The sequence below is a fragment of the Sminthopsis crassicaudata genome, chromosome 1, assembly GCF_048593235.1.
Source record: "Sminthopsis crassicaudata isolate SCR6 chromosome 1, ASM4859323v1, whole genome shotgun sequence".
Classification (NCBI taxonomy): domain Eukaryota; kingdom Metazoa; phylum Chordata; class Mammalia; order Dasyuromorphia; family Dasyuridae; genus Sminthopsis; species Sminthopsis crassicaudata.
Genome location: NC_133617.1, coordinates 585,136,245 through 585,156,369, shown reverse-complemented (window position 1 = coordinate 585,156,369; position 20,125 = coordinate 585,136,245). Strand labels below are relative to the sequence as shown.

The 20,125-nt window shown below is 35.7% G+C and overlaps 1 protein-coding gene across 1 annotated transcript in view; it reads left to right on the top strand.

Moving 5' to 3' along the window:
* DMGDH (dimethylglycine dehydrogenase) overlaps window positions 1-20,125 on the top strand; it is a 92,051-nt gene that overhangs the window by 28,663 nt on the left and 43,263 nt on the right. Inside the window, exons 6-9 of the mRNA XM_074288262.1 lie at window positions 8,409-8,657; window positions 11,813-12,011; window positions 17,477-17,646; window positions 17,966-18,119. Coding sequence (XP_074144363.1) covers window positions 8,409-8,657; window positions 11,813-12,011; window positions 17,477-17,646; window positions 17,966-18,119 — 772 coding nt within the window. The remainder of the gene's footprint in view (window positions 1-8,408; window positions 8,658-11,812; window positions 12,012-17,476; window positions 17,647-17,965; window positions 18,120-20,125) is intronic.

Sequence of the window (20,125 nt, the reverse complement as noted above, 5' to 3'; positions counted from 1 at the left end):
TCTCTCAACTTCAAAACCTAGATACAATCTTGATATTCCATTTGTTGTCCTGTTGAATATCTTCATGCTCAGCTTCTATTACCTAATCTTCATTCCACTTCAATTGTCCTTAGAGATGACCACATCATAGATTATCCCATTTCCTATAACTGTGACCCTATATCCTGAAATGATTCTTTATCACCTCCTACCCTTCCATCATTTCCTCCTAATAGCCCCTTGGTTATTCTTGTAGTCTATCATACATCCTCTGCTTCATTTCCATTTTTTAGAATTCCTAGCTTTACAACTCCAGTTGGATTCTATTCTTCCTCCACAAATTGTTTAATATTCCATCTACTGAGCAAGAGATTTGATAGCAAACGATTGTAGAAAAAGGGGTGAGAGTTATTTCGTGCAAGGTACGAGAAAGTACCTTAGCAGAAGGAGTTTCTTCATCTAGGAGTTCATCAATGAAATGTACTAGCTGCTAAGGAAATCAGGAAAGGTTTCATGTTTGAGCTGAGTTTTGAAGGAAATTTGGGATTCTGTGATAGTGTGAGTAATATAGAGACAGTACTTTGCAGATCTTAAAGTGCTATATAAATATCAATTCAGTACTTCTGTGGATTTAAGATATCAGGTAAGTTTGCCCCAGTTCACTCAGGCTGCAAACAGTCCACATTGCAACCTGCGCAGCCCCTGAGCACAGCCTCTTGTAAACCCTTTACATAGGGTCCACCTTGTGGTAATGACAATAATAGCTCACATTTCTATAATGTTATACATTGAACAAAGCACTTTCCTCATGATGACGCTGTGAAAGCAGGCTCCACAGCATTCTTCTTCATGTTCTCATTTGAAAGATGAAAAAACACAGATAGTAAATGTCAGAACCAGGATTTGAACTTAGATTTTCAGGATTTTTCCCATTTTATTCCATTCTGCCACTCTCCAGGACAAGGTGGCTATCTTCACTGGTGAATATTTTTCATATGATCCCTTCCAAATGTTCTCCCTTGTGAAACTTTTTTAGGTATCTTTTTAAAAACTTAGTCAGAGGCGTGCTTGGCTTCTGCTTATGTGGAGCTCAGTGTTCAGCCAAAAGAATTGCTCAACTTTAACACTGCGTCAAAGGTATGACAGAGAAATAGAGCTACTGTTGAGTTCATAACAAACCCAGGAAGAGCAGGAAGCTCTTCAGCTAACCTTCACCTTTCATTTTAACCTTATTTCTGCAGATCTCTACCAATAGTTTTGGTTTCAATAATTCCTAAGGCTTACTTTATTTGATTGCTCTCTCCCAGTCTGTCTCTCTGCCTCTCTCTGTCTCTCTCTGTTTCTGTTTCTCTATTTCTCTATCTCTATTTCTTTGCATCTCTCTCTCTCTCTCTGGCCCTTCTCTCTTTCTCTCCCTGTCTCTCTGTCTCCCTGTCTCTCTCTCTGTGTATCTGTTTCTCTGTGTCTCTGTCTCTGTCTGTCTTTGTCTCTTTCTGTTTCTCTCTGTCTGTCTCTCCCCGCCCAGTATACTCAACATCTTTCCATTCTACCTAATCTGAATTGGAATGAACTAATTCAAACTTGTTTCTTCTGATTACCTGACTCATGAATGTCCTTTTTAATCCAACTCAATAATAGTGGTCTTTCCATTCTATCATTCCATTATTTACTATCCATGACAATTGTGTAGGCATTTTTCTCCCACTGATATACTACAAATTAATTCTTAAATATATGGATCTGTCCCTCCTTCAGTTTCCTCAACTTTCATTATTGAGAGGCAGTTTAACATAGTAGATAGAGTATTGACCTTGAAGTTACAAGTGTCACTTCTGGCACTTGTGATCCAGACAAATCACAACTTCTTGGTGCCCAGAACATTGTCTGTAATTTTCAGAGAAGGTGCCAATCTTTATTAGTAGAGTGAGTTTCTTCATCCAGAAGCTCATCATAGAAATCATCTGGCTCCCAGTCCTATATCATTTCACTTTAGCTACACATAAGAGTGATTATGCCTTATCCACAAGTGTGTTACTTCTAAGAATCTGCTATTCTTTTCTTTGATCATAATCTCTTATATTAGGGAAACTAGATGGCACAATGGATAAAACCACAGATCTGGAGTCAAAAAAGATTCATCTTCTTGAGATCAAATCCAGCTTCAGAAACTTAGTTGTGTGACCTTGGTCAAGTCACTTAATCCTGTTTGCCTGAGTTTTCTCTTTTATCAAAAGAGTTAGAAAAGGAAATGGCAAATGACTCTAATACCTTGGCCAAGAATTCTGTCCTCACAAAGAGTTGAGGATGATTGAAAAAGACTGAACAGCAAAAACAAAGTCTTCTTTTATTTCATCTCTCATTATGCCTTACTCTTCTTAAATCTATTCATCTTCACCATGAACTCTATTTTCTATGCCTTCCAGGTCATTATTCCTCCTCCTTTCTCAGTTTCTGCCATTTAGCTAATCAGAGCAACTCTGTCCTTTTTTCTATTATTGAATCTCTTGATCCCCTTGTGCCTGGTGAAATCCAACCTTGGAATACTCCCACCATCTGTTCTTTTGTTTAAGTTTACATGCTGCTAAAAAGAGCTGGAAGAAAACAGACAATGGTATTGTCAAGATCACTATCTATAGATTTAAATAATCTAATCTTAACTAGACCTTCACTGCAGCAAAGCAATCCTTTTATTCTTCTCTAAGGATTCTCTAACCCAATTATTCCAAAATTTTTTTTTCTCTTCTCAAGCATCTGTCAGCATGCCCCGCTTCTCTCAGCTGAGGATCTTGATTCACCTGACTAAGAAAATCAAGGCTATTTGCTACAAATTTCCTTTTCTTCCCTTCTTTATCACAACCCCTTAACATCATTTTATACCATCTCCTATTTTATTCTAGATTTTTGTTCCTTCTTCCTGACAAGGTCAACTTATGCATATGTACCCCCAATTCCATTCCAAACCATCTCCTACAGCAGATTGACTCTACCATCATCCTCCCCCCATCTCTAATCTTTAGTTCTTCATTATCTATTGGCTATTTCTCTGTTACCTACAAAACACATTAAAGTTTTTCTCATCCTTAAAAAGTCCTCACTAGATCCTAGCAAATTATCAAACTATTTCAAACTTTTCTTAATCAAATTTCTTGGAAAAATTGTCTGTATTTGCCTTTACTTTGTATTCCTCTCACTCTCTCTTCTAAACCTTCTCTAACCTGCCTTTATACTGTGAATCATTCATTGAAACTGCCTTCATCAATTATCAGTGATTTTTTTAACAGTAAGTAATTCATTTATTCCTTATACATGAATTTTTTTCCTTCCAAAGGTAGCTATTTTTACAGACAATAACATTGGTGATATTAATGAGTTTTAGGATATTGGTATCATAGATTTATTTATTAAGCTTTTTATTTTCAAAATATATACATAGATAATTTTCAACACTCATGCTCACAAAATCTTATCAGTGATTTCTTTTTTTATTAATTTTTATAATTATAACATTTTTTTGACAGTACATATGCATAGGTATTTTTTTTTTTTTTTACATTATCCCTTGCACTCCCTTCTGTTCCGAATTTTTCCCCTCCTTCCCTCCACCCCCTCCCCTAGATGGCAGGCATTCCCATACATATTAAATATCTTATAGTATATCCTAGGTACAATATATATGTGCAGAACCGAATTTTGTTGTTGTTGTTGCAAAGGAAGAATTGCATTCGGAAGGTAAAAATAATCTGGGAAGAAAAACAAAAACAAAAAAAATGCTCACAGTTTACACTCATTTCCCAGTATTCCTTTTCTGGTTGTAACTGATTCTGTCCATCATTGATCAATTGGAATTGGATTAGCTCTTCTCTATGTTGAAGATATCCACTTCCATCAGCATACATCCTCATACAGTATCATTGTTGAAGTGTATAATGATCTCCTAGTTCTGCTCGTTTCACTCAGCATCAGTTGATGTAAGTCTCTCCAAGCCTCTCTGTATTCCTCCTGTTGGTCATTTCTTACAGAACAATAATATTCCATAACATTCATATACCATAATTTACCCAACCATTCTCCAATTGATGGACATCCATTCACCTTCCAGTTTCTAGCCACTATGAAAAGAGCTGCCACAAACATTTTGGCACACACAGGTCCCTTTCCCTTCTTTAGTATTTCCTTGGGATATAAGCCCAGTAGCAGCACTGCTGGATCAAAGGGTGTGCACATTTTGATAACTTTTTGAGCATAATACCAGATTGCTCTCCAGAATGGTTGGATTCTTTCACAACTCCACCAACAATGCATCAGTGTCCCAGTTTTCCCACATCCCCTCCAACATTCATCGTTATTTATTCCTGTCATCTTAGCCAATCTGATAGGTGTGTAATGATATCTCAGAGTTGTCTTAATTTGCATTTCTCTGATCAATAGTGATTTGGAACACTCTTTCTTTCATATGAGTGGAAATAGTTTTAATTTCATCATCTGAAAATTGTCTGTTCATATCCTTTGACCATTTATCAATTGGAGAATGGCTTGATTTCTTGTAAATTAAAGTCAATTCTCTGTATATTTTGGAGATGAGGCCTTTATCAGAACCTTTAACTGTAAAAATGTTTTCCCAATTTGCTACTTCCCTTCTAATCTTGTTTGCATTAGTTTTGTTTGTGCAGAAACTTTTAAATTTGGTATAGTCAAAATTTTCTATTTTGTGATCAATGATGGTCTCTAATTCTCCTTTGGGCACAAATTCCTTCCTCCTCCAAAAATCTGAGAGGTAAACTATCCTATGTTCCTCTAATTTATTTATGATTTCATTCTTTATGCCTAATCTTGGACCCATTTTGATCTTATCTTAGTATGTGGTGTTAAATGTGGGTCCATGCATAGTTTCTGCCATTTATCAGTGATTTCTTAAATGACAAGGCTAAGGATCTTTACTTTTTCTTTTCTTCTCTTCTGCATTCAGCATGGCCCTTTAGAATAGGACTTTTTAAACTTATCCTACTCACAACTCTTTTTTTTTTAACCGGAGAAATTTTACATGACCTGGGCATATTGATGCATAAAATATGAATACAGAGCAAAAAAATAATAAATTATAATTTCATGATTCTTACATTCTGTTATAAGATTCCATATAGGGTCACACCCTAAAGTTTTCTGGATATTAATGAACTCTTCTCTTTTGATTTTCCTTTTTTCTATCTGAATGTTCCATCTAAGTTTTCTATGTTGAGTCCAAGTTATGTCTCCTAATTTTTGATATACCCCAAGGCTCTGTCCTGAACCCTCTTAATTTCTCTTTACACTCTTTCTTGGTTCATCAATTCTCTTGATTTTAATTCTCATCTTTCTGTAGGTGACTTCAAAAGCTCTGAAACCAGCCTTATTCTTTATCTTCTAGTCTCACATTACCAATCTCCTATTAGATATTTAAAATGCAGTATTTCATAGGTATGCCACATCTCCAAAACAGAATTTTTTCTTTCTTTTACTCTAATCTTTCATTCTATTTTTCACTCTAAAGATATCCCTATTCAGAATTTTTCCATTTCTATCAAGGATGACACCAGTTTGCCAGTCACTCTGGTTTTATCCTTGACTCCTGATTCATACTCACCCCACATATCAATCAGTTGACAAATCTTTTCTACTTAGTCCTAAAACACATGTCCCAAATGAATACTTCTCTTCCCTCTTAGCCACCACCTTGACTTAGTCCATCATCACTACTCCCATGAACTATTGCAGTTGCCTTTTAAATGGTTTTCCTTCTTCACTGATAAGTTATACTTCTCTGTAAAAGTGATTTTCCTAATCAGGTCTTCTCTGTCTTCTCAATAAATTTCAGTAGTTCTTTATCACCTCTGAAATCAACTACAAAACTCTTGGTTTGGCATTTAAAGCTCTTCATCACCTATCTTTCCAGTCTTTTCATACAGAACTTCTCTGCATGTGCCCTATGGTCTAGTCATACTGGCCTCTTTTATGTTTCTCCCTGCTCCATTTGCTTTCTCTATGATTTTGCACTGGCTGTCTCCTCTTCCTGGAAAGCATTCCCTTTACAAATATGTTAGAATCTCTGGTTTCCTTCAAAATGTGCTCCAATGTCACTTCCCACACAAGGTCTTTCCCCTTTTCTTCAGTTACTGTTTTTTTTTTTCCTGTACCAACATTACCTTGTCTCTGATGTGTTTGTTTTGGGGGTGATCTATGTTTATATTGCTGGTTCTTGGAGGAACCAGCTAATCAGAGGGAAAGGCTGTAGGGATGGAGAATAGTTCTGATGTGTGAAGTGTAGGAATAGAGAAAGCTTCCAGTGTCCATAGAGATATCTATGGTATCATAAAGAATTTAGAGGGTAAGGGTAGAAGGGGTTGGCTAGATTATAAACCATTAGAAGATTTCAAGATGACTCATGGGGATGGTGGTTGATCTAGGAAGGAATTGAGCTAGCTACCTCAAATTATTGACAAAGTTCCCTTCATCTACATTAGTTATGGTGCTGTAAAAGAATTATTATTTAATTATTATTACAGGAAGTGATCGAGAATAAATGATATAACTCTGTCATTCAGAAATTTAAAAAAAAGAGCCACAATCATGGTCCTGGGGTATCCAAACAAGACTAGATTATAGCATGTTATAGCCATAGAGTGAACCTTCCATTTTATTCTTACACAGAGGAACCTTGTCTCATTTTGGGATTTATGACTTAAGCGACTGGGTCTCTGAAGATTAAGCACTAAAAGGGAACTTACAGCATATCAAAAATGGTGCAGAATAATGGAAAGAGAAATGACCTTGAGATGAGGAAAGAGCTCAGTTTGAATCCTGCCTCTGATACCTACCAGTTATGTGACCATGAACAAATCATTTAATTCCTTTGAACCTCAGTTTTCTCATCAAAAAAAAAAAAAAAAATGGGAACAATCACATCTATATTATCTATTTCACTGCTCTGCTGTGTAGGTGCAAATCAATCGATCAACTAGTCAACAAATGCTTGTTAAGCACCTACTATGTGCCAAGCACAAAAAGAGGTGAATGACAGTGAAAAAGACAAGTGAAAACAATGTATATAATATGTATATAATATGAATTTTAGCTAGAATTCATCATCTAGTCCCACTTACTTTTCTTTTCAAATGAGGAAACTGAGACCTAGCCAGAGTAAATAACATGTTCAAGATTAAGAAATAGTAGAGCCAGGGTTCAGAACCAATAGATCTGAATCCAGAGCTAGTGCTCTTTCCAGTGTATTCTAACTACCCAAGAACCTGAATCAGATTCAGAAGGGAAAAGAAAAGAAAATAGTCAAAGAGTTAAAGAAAGAGGATCTAGGAGGAGAAAATAAAATTCAGAACAGTAAGTGGGATTCCTTGGTCATTATGAACTTTCATAAATTATTAGGAGGGAAAAGCTCACGCACAAGAAAAAAGTTCATCTGTTGAACAGTTGTGTTTGACAATGGTGGTATGAGATAATGTCTATAACCAATTGGCCCCAATGAAAAATAGTTGTTCTCTCACAGGGATGTTATGATTCTCAAAAGATATAACATATGAGAAGTATTATATGTGTATTAAAGAACTCTCTGCTGGTTGGGGATCCATCACTGCAGTACACCATAAGCAGCCTTTCTGCTCTTTCAGCATCCTGAACACTTTATGAGTAACTATCCTTTGGATTCTTAAAATAAAGTGCCTTAGTAACTAAGACTTAATCAATGACATGATCATATTTTAAATTTATTTTTATTCTGGACTTAAAAAACATCAAATAAAATGGGTGTTTCCATAGAAATAGAAGAACACTAAGACTCTGGGCACATCATGTATATACAATACACATCATTCTTCCTCTAAGAACACATAGCAGGATGCAAATAGTAGGAGCTGGATAAATACTTGTTAAATGAAGAGTGCAGAGAGGGTTTATCCACATGTACATATTGCTGTCTCATTTCTCATTTGATCTTCATCCTAACCTTGAGGACAGGTCATGGGATATCATCATCATCCCCATTTTATATCATCATAGATTTAGAATTGGAAGGAATGTTAAAGGCCCTTGAGTCCTCTCATTTTATACATGAGGAAAATGAGACTGAGTCACTTGCTTAAAGTTTTGAACCCAGTTCTTCCTAGCTTCAATTCCAACATTATGAGATTCTACTTCAAGATAAAGTTGAAGATCTGAGACAGTAAGTGATCTGCCCTGATTCACAAAGCCAATAAGAATAGAGAGTGGAAAATTGCAAACTAAAACCGTGGTCTGTTCTTATTTTAGGGCTATCTTCCCATTATTAATAAGTGAAAAGTGTTTTATACTCTGCCATATGCATAAGCAATCTTGTTCAATATTTTTTTTTGTTAAATTACTTTATGAGATAAGTATTAAACATCATATTTTTATTATTCATTTAGGATTTTGGGCTCGTGAAGTTGGCAAAATGATTGGACTAGAACACCCTCTCATTCCAGTTCATCATCAATATGTTGTCACAGCAACCATACCAGAAGTGAAAGCTTTAAAACGAGAACTCCCAGTTCTTCGAGACCTAGAAGGATCATACTACCTACGACAGGAAAGAGACGGACTTTTATTTGGTCCATATGAAAGTCAGGAAAAAATGAAGGTCCAAGATTCCTGGGTGACCAATGGCGTCCCACCAGGTCAAACTACTAATTGATACATCTGTCTATTCACAGTGATTTCAAGTTTCCTCTAGTCACAAAATTCCCTGAATACTGGGCAGTCATAAACCTGGGGAGCAAGGAGGCTTAGAAGCTAACCCTTCTGAAAAGAACACAGAAGGGTTGTAAGACTTCCACTAGGAAAAAATGTGCACTTGGACTCAAGATTAGAAATTTATATCAAGATACTTTGAACATACTCTAGGTGGCTCAAGCTGTTTCCTCTCTGATACTAGATTTATCCTATCAACTCTCCTTTCCCTTTGCCTTACTTAAGCCTTATTTTTCCTCTTTCTGTCTCCTCATTCCCACATACTTGTGCCATTCTCCTTCCCCTTTTGAAAGCCAATACCAAAGCATTTTAGGAGATAACAGTGATAGAAGAGGCAGCTGGGGTGGTAGCATTCAGTTTCAAAAGTATATATAAATATATCTGAGACAGTTGGTTTCATTTAGGGAAACATAGGCTAAGATTTTATTTTATTCAGAGTATGAAAAGTGAAACAAAGAATGGAAGAGAAACAAAAGGGGAATAAGGATCAATTGGATTTTTGATTCAATAGTATTTTATTTTTCTGATTGTATGTAAAGATAGTTTGTAAGATTTTTGAATTCCAATTTTTTTCTCCTTCTGTTCCTTATCTCCCCCTCAAACTAAGACAGCAAACAATAGCTTATACATGTGCAAACATTTTAAACATATTTCGACATTTAGTCATTTTGTGAAAAACAAAAACAAACAACAAACTGTCAAATCTTATTATTAATTTAATTATTTTCCTATTTATATACATTTTATCAACTATAAGAGGAAACCAAATAAAAATCTCTAAATAAATAATAATTATCCCCCAAAGATATTTATAAAACTTCAGAATCATTTAGCACAGAATATGAGGGCTTTCCTGGCTCATAGATCCTGTCTTGGCCAAATGATCCCAATCAAATCAAATTGGGAATGGAGGTGCCAACTTTATTCTCTATGCCTCTGAATTCCAGCTATTCCTCAAAGAGCTGCCTGCATTGGTACACAGCCACCTGGCAAACAGTATCATAGTCATGATGAAAATGAGTCTCATCATTATTTGATGCCATTTTCTCCATGCAGAATGAAGGCAAAAGAATCTAGTATTCTCCTCTTTTCTGATGCTACTATTTCACTCTCTCTTCCAGGCCATTCTTTATCTTCTTTCTTAAGAAAAAAGCTTTCTAGACTTCTTCATTTATACTTTTTAAAAAATAGTTATACACCAGGGACACAAAGAGAAAGGGAAACTACCTGAGCACTGACTGTCTTTGTATGGGTATATGTATATGTGTCAATTAATATGAGACAACTAATATGTATAGTAGGGTACAGTCTATAGAGAGCCCATCTCAAACATACATTGACTGTGTGATTTTTAGCAGGACATTTGATCTCTGAATGTCCCAGGCAACTCTCAGCCTGTACATTGCAGAGCAGATGTTATTTTTTATTGAAAGAGGGGAGTTTCTACTCCAGAGAATATAGTAATGAAATCACAGGTCAGATTAACATATATATATACACACATATATATACATATATATGTATGTACATACATACATATATATATGTATGTGTATATATCTCCACTTATACAAATGCATATGTATTTAATTATGTGTATGTAACATATAACATATATTTGATGTAATTATAATATATGCTATATTGCATATATAAGATGCATTATTTTTGTATATATGCATACACATACATATATATATATTTTTATCCTTCATCAATATTTTTTTAAAATTTAATTTTTATTTAATTTTATAATTATAATTTTTTGACAGTACATATGCATGGGTAATTTTTACAACATTATCCCTTGCACTTAGTTCTATTCAGATTTTTTCCCTTCCTCCCCCAACCCCCTCCCCCAGATGGCAGGCAGTCTTATACAACACACATATATATTAGTGAAGGAGAAATAGAAAGAAGATGATTATTGTGACTACCCTAAATTTTTTTTGGTAGCTTTTTATTTACAGAATATATGCATGGGTAATTTTCAACATTGACCCTTGTAAAACTTTCTGTTCCAACTTTTCCCCTCCTTCTCCCCCTCCCCTCCCCTAAATAGCAGGTAGTCCAATACATGTTAAATATGTTAAAGTATATGTTAAATACAATATATGTATACACATTTATGCAGTTATCTTGCTGCATAAGAAAAATCACTACACTAGATCTTGAAGTGATTTTCCCCAGGTATTCTAGTTTTATTCCTCTGACTTCCACTTTTCTAATTTTTATTATGATGTATATTTTCTGTTGAGCCAGGTGCACCAGGATCAGAGTTAGGAAGATTCCTCTTACTTAGTTCAAATCTGGCCTTAGATACTTACTAGCTATGTGACCCTGAACAAGTACCTAACCCTATTTGTCTTGTCTCCTCATCTGTGAAATGGACTGGAAAAGGAAATGACAAATCATTCCAGTATCTTTGCTAAGAAAACTCCAAATGGGGTCATGAAGAATTGCACATAACTAAAACAATTGAACAAAACCAAAATATTTCCTGTCACATTTATGCTTCTACATCTTCAATGTCTTAATAATATTTGAAATCTATATGCTAGTCATTTCCCTCCCCCCAATCAATCCTCCCCCATAACAGAGAAAAACAGTTAAGCAAGATCAATCCACATAGCAACTCTCTGATAATTTATTCTATAGACATAATCCTCGTTTCTTTACAGAGGGAAGGAAATACATTTCATGTCTGTTGCCCTGAATCAAGCCTAGTTATTAACCAGCCTTGGCTGTTTCTTTAGCTTAGAACTTTTGTCAATTTACTTATACCCCATATAGAAGGTAGAATTAAGTTAAGAGCTAATGATTGCTCATTTTAAAATAAAATCATTTGGGGATGTCAGGAAATAGACTAAATGGATAACAATCATATGTAGAAAAATTATGGAATTTTAAAAAAGATTTATTTTGATATCTAATCATTTTCTTATTCTCAGTGATAATAACTATCTACTGACATGGAATCATTTTATTGACAATTTGTCTTCTAATACAAGTAGTCTCTTATGTTGAATTTGTATTACTTAAAAAAGATCAGTAGTAGAGTAACAATGAAATGTGTTTTCAGGTTTTGGAAAAGAACTTTTTGAGTCTGATTTAGACAGAATTATGGAACATGTGGAAGCTGCCATGAATATGGTTCCAGTCTTGAGAAAGGCTGATATCATCAATATTGTTTCTGGCCCTATCACCTATTCTCCGGACATTCTGCCCATGGTGGGACCACATCAAGGTGTTAGAAATTACTGGGTGGCAATCGGGTTTGGGTAAGTATCACAGTAAAATTAAATAATTCTGGTATATTTATTTATCCTAATTATTATTTTTATTGATTTTCTGTCACATAAGCTCAGACCAAAGAGAAGGCATGAAAAGGAGACAAAAAGAGTTTTCTTCTCTTGATAAAGGGATATGTGTTACCCATGTTGACAAGAAGAGTTGAGAGTGTGACTCAGTAGAGAGGCAAGAAGAGAAGAATTCAAATTCCACTTTAATCATTTACTTATGTGTCTAAGTTTTGACAAGTCACCATTTTCTCTGAGCCTCAATTTGTCCATTTGTTAAATAGTTATAATTGCCTTAGAGTTATGATGTGAAGATCAAATGAGATAATGTATTAAAATGTTTCTAAGTATAAAAGAATAAATCATATGTTTCTTAATTTTATTGCATTTTAAGAGAATTTTGTTGAAGCAAGATGGTAGTGTTGCATTTAAATTTTAATAAAAGAGTAAACTGAGACAGATGTTTGCACAAAATGACATTTATATTAGCAGAGCCATGCTACCTGTCAATAAATGGGTCCATGACTTGCTTCCATTAATGCAAAGATTCTAAGTAAAAAAACAGCTCTCCTTTTATAGGTTTTGGGGAAAACAGAACAGGATAGATGGCATCATGAGATTGAGGACAATATGAATGATTGTAGAACTGGCACAGAAAACAACTTGATTTATTGGAAGTTTGGTAATAGGAACTAGAAATGACCCTCCATATCTTCTTTCATTAGACTACGAAGTGCTCATTGTTTCATGAGATAAAAATGGCTCAGACTTTTGGACAGCAAACCAAACATCCTTGAAGGATAGTTTGGTGCCATAAAGATATCAGGCCCAAACAATGCTTTCTCACATGTTCTCCAAGGTCAGTTAAATTCCTTGAGGGAGGAGAGCTACATTTTTAAACTTAATCCATTATAGGCTAGCTGAACTCCGAATTAAGTTCAGAGACAAAGAACTGCTTAAATCAGTTATAGGACAAACTCAATTACTTGTAAATGTGATCAATAAGAAAATGATACAGGATCAATTTTAATTTTCTCAGGAGTATGACTTAATGGATAGAGGGCTAGCCTTGGAGTTAAGTAGATACAGGTTTAAGTCTTGCTTCTCACACATATTAGCTGTGTAATCACAGACAAGTTACTTAACCTTTCAGTTCTCTACACCAATGATTCTCAAACTTTTGTTCTTAAACCTTTATACTATTAAAAATTGTTGAGAATTTATCCAAAGAGTTTTTGTTTATGTGGATTATATTTATAGATATTTATCATTTACCATTAAGTAAAATTAATTTTTAATTTGTAGACTCTCAGAAAGGGTTTCAGAGACCCTCTGGATTACACTTTGAGAATCACCACCGATGGTGCTATCATTATCACACTCACTTTACAGATGAGGAAAGTGAGGAAAAGAAAGTTAAATGACTCATAGCTGATAATTATCTGAAGCTGGATTTGAATTCCAATCTTCTTGACTCTGCAACCTGTGCTGCCCAGCTAGCACTGCTTAATCATTTGTACATATTTAATGCTTAGTGCACTTACCAGTGGGGCTAGGCAATACTAGGATTTCATTTGCTCTAGTTACCTGCAACTTCCATTACATGGTCTTGTCTCACAGTATCCTTCTACAAAACAATTGGAATTAATTCTGTAAGTACATTTTCATGAAATGATATGACACTTATGATGCTAATGATCTCCTGTGTAGCCCATCTGAGGTTCACTTTCTGCCACCAATTTACAATTCTCATTTGTCTAACATGATTTGTTTGGTTAAATTCCCCAGGGTGGACTTTTGCTTATGGGTCCATTATCCTCTTGATGTTTTCCTTTTAATATTTGCTCCATTAACTTTGTGAATATTGATGTCAGGCCTAATCATGGTTCATACTTACTGCCAAATCATGGTTCATAATAACCGATTCTCTTCCATTTCATTGTATCTAATTTTAATCTTTCTGCTAATGGAGCCTGTGTCTATATTTTCTGGCTTTTCATATTCAGCATCTTACTTCCTTGCTATTCCTGAGATATCTGGAAGATGAGGAAATTTCACTAAGTCTTTAGTAACTAGGTCCTCTCCTTCTTTCCTTTTTTTCCTTTTTTTTTTTTTTAAACCATCCACCAATTTCCTAGCATCCCTCCCCACCAAGGGACAATAACAAAAAAAAAAAAAAAAAAAAAAAAAGGGGGAGTCTTGAAGAGGAAAGGAAGTCACAAAAGACTACCTAGGAGTATAAGGAAGGGAAGAGGGAGGGGCGGTTCCATGCTTTGGTGAGGCTGCAGGTGCAAGTACAGGTAGGTGTTTTTCAAATACAAGCTGGCAAAGATACTTACTCCCTCTTATCCCTTCACCTATTTTTCTGCCCACTAGACCCTCCCTTGTGATAAAACTAAGGAGGAAGTAAAGCTTATTCAGTTGTTTTTCAGTTGTGTGATCCTACTTTTTTGATTTTACTCTTTGTGATCCTACTTGCAAATGTTTTTGCAAAGACATTGCAGTGGTTTGCCAGTTTCTTCTCCAGCTTATTTTACAGATGGGGAAACAGAGACAAATAGGGTCAGGTGACCTTCCTAGGGTCATAGTGATGAGGTTAGGGAGCAATACCTAGTTCAAAATAAACATGTGACAAGTTCACAGTGGCCATTCTCTTTCCCAAAAGGTAAATTTATTTAGAAGAGGTTACAGACAAAATAAGAGATCAGATAGGCACAAGGAATGACACATATGAAATAGAGTTGAGGGCAGTAGGAATATCAAGGGAAGGAATTTGTAAGAATCCATTAAAGGAATGTGCCTTGAAGCCTGAGTATGCCATTAATTGGTAGGTTAGATTCAGAGAGGAACTTAGCAGACTGACTTAGCTACAGTAAGGAGAAAGACACCATTAAGGGAAGGCACTACGTGGAGGGAGAGAAAAAACTTCATAATGGGCTTAGTCCTGAAAAGAATTTAGTAAAGATCTTCATCATAAGGAGATCTTTTATAAAGAAAATGTAGTTTTGGGGGTTTCTCAGGGAAACTAGGAAAATAAAAATAGGAACTCAGAGGAAAGGTTCAAGAAGTCAGATGGAACACACCTGACAGACCAGATCCCAGATCTAATCAATAGATTAGATGCTAATCAATATCTCATAGCATGTTTAAAGAATGCAGAGGTTGGGAAATAGTGGAGATAAGAGAATTCCATCCTCACAATCACTCCATACAACCAGACAAGAATTAGTTTTTTCTGATAATAGCCACATGGGCTACTTCCTGATAGGGGAAGAGAATAGGTGCACATCAACAGTTAAGTTAGAATCTGAGACTGGATTTGAACTCAGGAAGATGAGTTTTCCTAACTCCAAGCCTGGCAATCAGTACACTATGGCATCATCTAGTGGCCTGATACTTGTACTGTAAAGATACCACTTCACATTTCTAGGATTCCTTTCCTCAGAGTAAAGATAAAGCAAAGGAGAAGTCCTTATCACTCAGTTCCAGGAAACAAAGACGTGGCCTTACTTTAAGAACCAGTGCAAGTCCCATCCCATGGCCATGTGACTTTGGGCAAGTCCTGGTAGAAGGAGTTCTTTCATCTGGAGTTCCCAGCACCAGGGAAACCATAGGACTAGGCCAAAAAGAGGACAATATTTTCTCTCCAGGTTGATAATCCACAAGCATTTATTCCAGATGTCTGGAGGTACTGTTTATTATATTTGAATTTTTAAAATTTTTAATAGCATTTAAAAAGGGACAAAGATAGAAATATCAATGCTGAGCTGAATGGGAGAGACAGGCAGCTTGGGTCCATACCTCAAACAAAGGAAACTGTGCACATACACACAATGGGGAAATAAGACCCCAGCAAAAGATAAGGTCATCGGTAGCTAGGTGGGTTCTAGGGAAGGGCACTGTCAGGAGAAAGCTACTAGTTCATTAGCCCACCTTGTGGTATCTTCCCCTTTATTAAGGATAAGGTCCACTAGGGAATTTAGCTAGTGTCTTTCTTCTTGTTAATTGCTTAATTTATCTAGCTGTCATCAGCATAATAAAATCTTTGCCTCTTGATTTGGAGATGATACAGCCTACAGATTATTTGAGATACCTTGTAATACCAGCCAGAAACCCTAATATACTTTTGGGGTTCAATTCCTACATCTCATCACCTTTTCTATTCCTTCCAAATTCCCCTAGTCCTTCCAAAGAGACATATCACTCAACAGGCAGTGGAAAAGGCAAAGACTTTGGACTCAAAAGACCCATGTTCAAATCTTGCCTCTGTCATTTATTTCCTAGTTGACCCTGGGGTAAGTTTTTTACTGTTTCCTCATCTGTAAAGTAAGACTAACGACTTTAATGATCTCTATATGTTATTCAGTGGTATTAACTTAACTTTAAATATTTAACCCTGACCCTGAAGATCATACTTTAGGTCCATAGAATCTTCTGCTCATAGATTTAGAATTGGAAGGGATTATAGATTTATATTTAAAGTTAACTTAATACCATATATATATATATATATATACATATATATACATATATATATACATATACACATGTGTGTATACCTATATATATGCATTCTTAGATACACATATATTTAATTACCATGGTCAATAATTAGCAGAATTAGCCAACTCTCCTCTCTCAATCTCTATTTCCTCATTTATAAAATGGAGATTATAATGGTATTTCCCTCATAAAATTTCAAGGATCAAGTGAGATTACATGTACAAAGTGTTTTGTAAATCTTAAAGCAGCACATATATATATACATATACATATGTATGTATATATATATACATACATATATATATATGTATATAAAATGACAATTGTTATTAACATTATTGTTTTCATTCCTCACCAAAAGATAAACTGGTAGGAAAAAATTGAAACCAATGTTCCTTTCTGCCCACCGCACATAAATCATTCTTCACAGGGAGTGAGTACTTCTTTGTTAGGTTGCCTTAAAAACATCCACAAGGGAGGATGAACTGAGCCCCAGCTTGAGGAAAGATTTCTACCTTTTACTTGCTACAACACAAATCTTTAGCACTCCCTCCTGTGACTCATTATAATCAAGCTTGGCTTCAGGAGGTGGGTGAGATCACCCATCTTGTTTAACTTTCATTGTTTTCTGTTTCTTATTTTGATCTTCCTTTTTTCCCCCTCTAAAAGGAGCATCCAGATCTGTTCTCTTGAAAATGGGGAGGCAGACTGGGTCTCCCTCAGACAAATAGTTCAATTTGGATCTTTTAAAATCCTTTTTTGGAAGAAAAGATGTATGAAAATATGAAGATTTTTTTTTAAATGCTGTGTTCTAAAGATCCTCTTACACACTGATGCTACACAAAATATTAGCAAATACATTTTTTTAAAAATCACTTGTGACATTATTGAAAAAACCCTAACAGAAGTTCTAGTACCAGGATGTTTATCTCTCTGTTTTTAAGATATGGCATTATCCATGCTGGTGGTGTAGGAAAATATCTCAGTGACTGGATCCTTAGTGGAGAACCTCCTTTCGACCTGATTGAACTGGATCCCAATCGTTATGGAAAATGGACAACAACTCAGTATACAGAGGCCAAAGCGAGGGAGTCTTATGGATTCAACAATATTGGTAAAGGCTAATTTGTCATTAGACAGTGGTTCTATAAGAGGGCTTGTGACAGCCCCTATTTGGTTGATTTTACCATGGAGGTTTAGATCTTTAGAGTTTAGACCTAAAATCCAATGTGGATTCATGATTTTGTGTAGGGATGATGCTAAATAGGAATTTCAGTATTTCTTCATTTAACCCTACAATGCATAGTCATTGTTTCTGAATTTTTAAAAATAAGAAATGTATTTGGGGAACCTTGTAAATATATGTTATATTTCTGTCTAGATGATATTAAAATATGTGTTCACTTTTTTTTTTTGTCCTTTCACTTTTCCAGTGGGTTACCCTAAAGAAGAAAGATTTGCTGGGAGACCTACTAAAAGAGTCAGTGGGATTTATAATATCCTTAAATCTAAGTGCTCCATGGGTTTCCATGCAGGATGGGAGCAGCCACATTGGTTTTACAAGCCTGGACTGGAGCCTGGATATAAGTATGACTCAAGCCACATTGTTATTGTTACCATAGTACAAATTGTCTGCTTTGAAATGGAAAGAAATCAGTGCTGAACTAGTCTGTCATCCTTCTCCCCTTTCCCTTCCCTCCTCTGGGCCACTTGTAGTTAGTAAATGTTATTTTGCTTCTTGGGCAGGTATTAGCTCTACTGTTTGTTATTTGAACTTTTGGGGGATTAAGAGTGTGATTTAAAACCTTAGCTATGGTCTGGCCCCAGGAATCCTTTGGGCTTTCCCAGGCATTCCCAGACTTAAATGGCATTAGTTGGTACCCAAAAGACTTAAGAAGTCCCTGTTCCACAATAAGGGCACTTCTCCAGGGGCCTCTCTGATTCCAATGCAAAATCCCAATGAAACACTGAGGATGGCCCAAGGACTGCCTTTGAGGTAGTCTAACAGCACCTTACTGAAAAGTAGCCATAGATAGGCAGTGGTGTGCAACTGTGCATTCATAAACATCATGGAGGCCTCCTGTGTTAGGTTCCCCATGGGAGAGCAGAAGGCAAATCCTTTCCAGCATGAGAAGAAAGAATCCACCAAGCCCTTTCCGTTAAGATAAAGTATATCTTTCAAACAAGTATTTTATTCTTCTAAAATGCTATAAAGCATGGTCGAATTTTTATCAATCCCAATTATGTTTACTAATAAAAGGCAGTTGTACCTGGTAGACAGTGGGCTGGCCTAAGAGTCAGGATGTCCCAGGCTAGAAACTTATTCTCAATTGCTGTTCAGTTGTTTCTGACTCTTCCTGACCCCATTTTTCAGGAAACTGAGGCAAATGGAGGTAAATGGCTTCCCCAGGGTTACACAGATTCCCCTAAACTTTCAGTGACCCAAGCAAAATCTCAAGAAAATTAATCATTTGTATAATGGAGAGGTTTCCCCATGGGAAGAACTCTACAAACAGGGAAGGGGAAGAGTTTGCCAAATTCACATGTGCTTTATCTGAGTTTGCAATCAAAAAGAAAATAGTAAATCAAGCAGCGCATTAGCCTTATCTTTAAACTTATTTTGGTTGTTTTATAAAGCTTTCATGTCTATATAAAGTTGTGATCTACTCAGCACAACGTGGCCCATTATTCACTGGCTTTAGTTTGTGTACACTGTCAGAAGGGATCACTCTAAGGGTAAAACAGCTTCATTTTGTTTTATTTGGTTTCTGAATGAATGATCTAGGTAAATACCAGCCCCAATCTACTCTCATATTTTAGTTCTCAGATTATACCTTGTTTTCAAGCTGCGGGGCTTTACTGAGAAGCTGACACCCCTTCTCAGTCAGGTCACTAACTAGCCACATTACCTTCATCATTTTGGGCCTTAGCTGTCCCTTAGACAGTCCTTATGATCTGTTTATTCCCAGTTTAATGAATTAATACTTTACCCATTCACTGCTTCATGGATAAAAGTTACATATGAGTAACTTAAAGGAGACTAGAGTCCATCTCACATGATTTGCAAGCTGCAATTTGATTATACAGCAATGTGTTATAGAAAAAAAAAATTCTTTAGTCCTAGAAACTAGAGAAACTTCATTCAAATTCTGCCTCTGATGATTCCTACATGTATGACCATGAGCAAGTCAGCTGGTCTCAGTTTTCTTTTTTGTTGTTATGGTTGTAGTTTTTGAAGGCAATGGAAGTTAAGTGTCATAGAGTCATATAGCTAGTAAGTGTCTGAGGCTAGATTTAAACTCAGGTCCTCCTACCTATCTGCCACTTTCTTAAACTATGATTTAAGATCCCATTTGGGTTCTTATAATTGAATGTAGGTGGTCATGAAAATATGATTTATTATTAGTAATGTTTGATTTGTATAGTTATTTTGTATACCTACATACTTGGGGGTTGTATAAAACTTTCTCAGGTAAAAAGGGGTCCTGAATAGAAAGTTTTGCCCTAGGCCACCCAGTTGCCCCTTTTTAATCTGTAAAATGAATCAGTCTAGATCATGATCCCAGAGAATGTTTTTATTTCAGTTTTTCTTG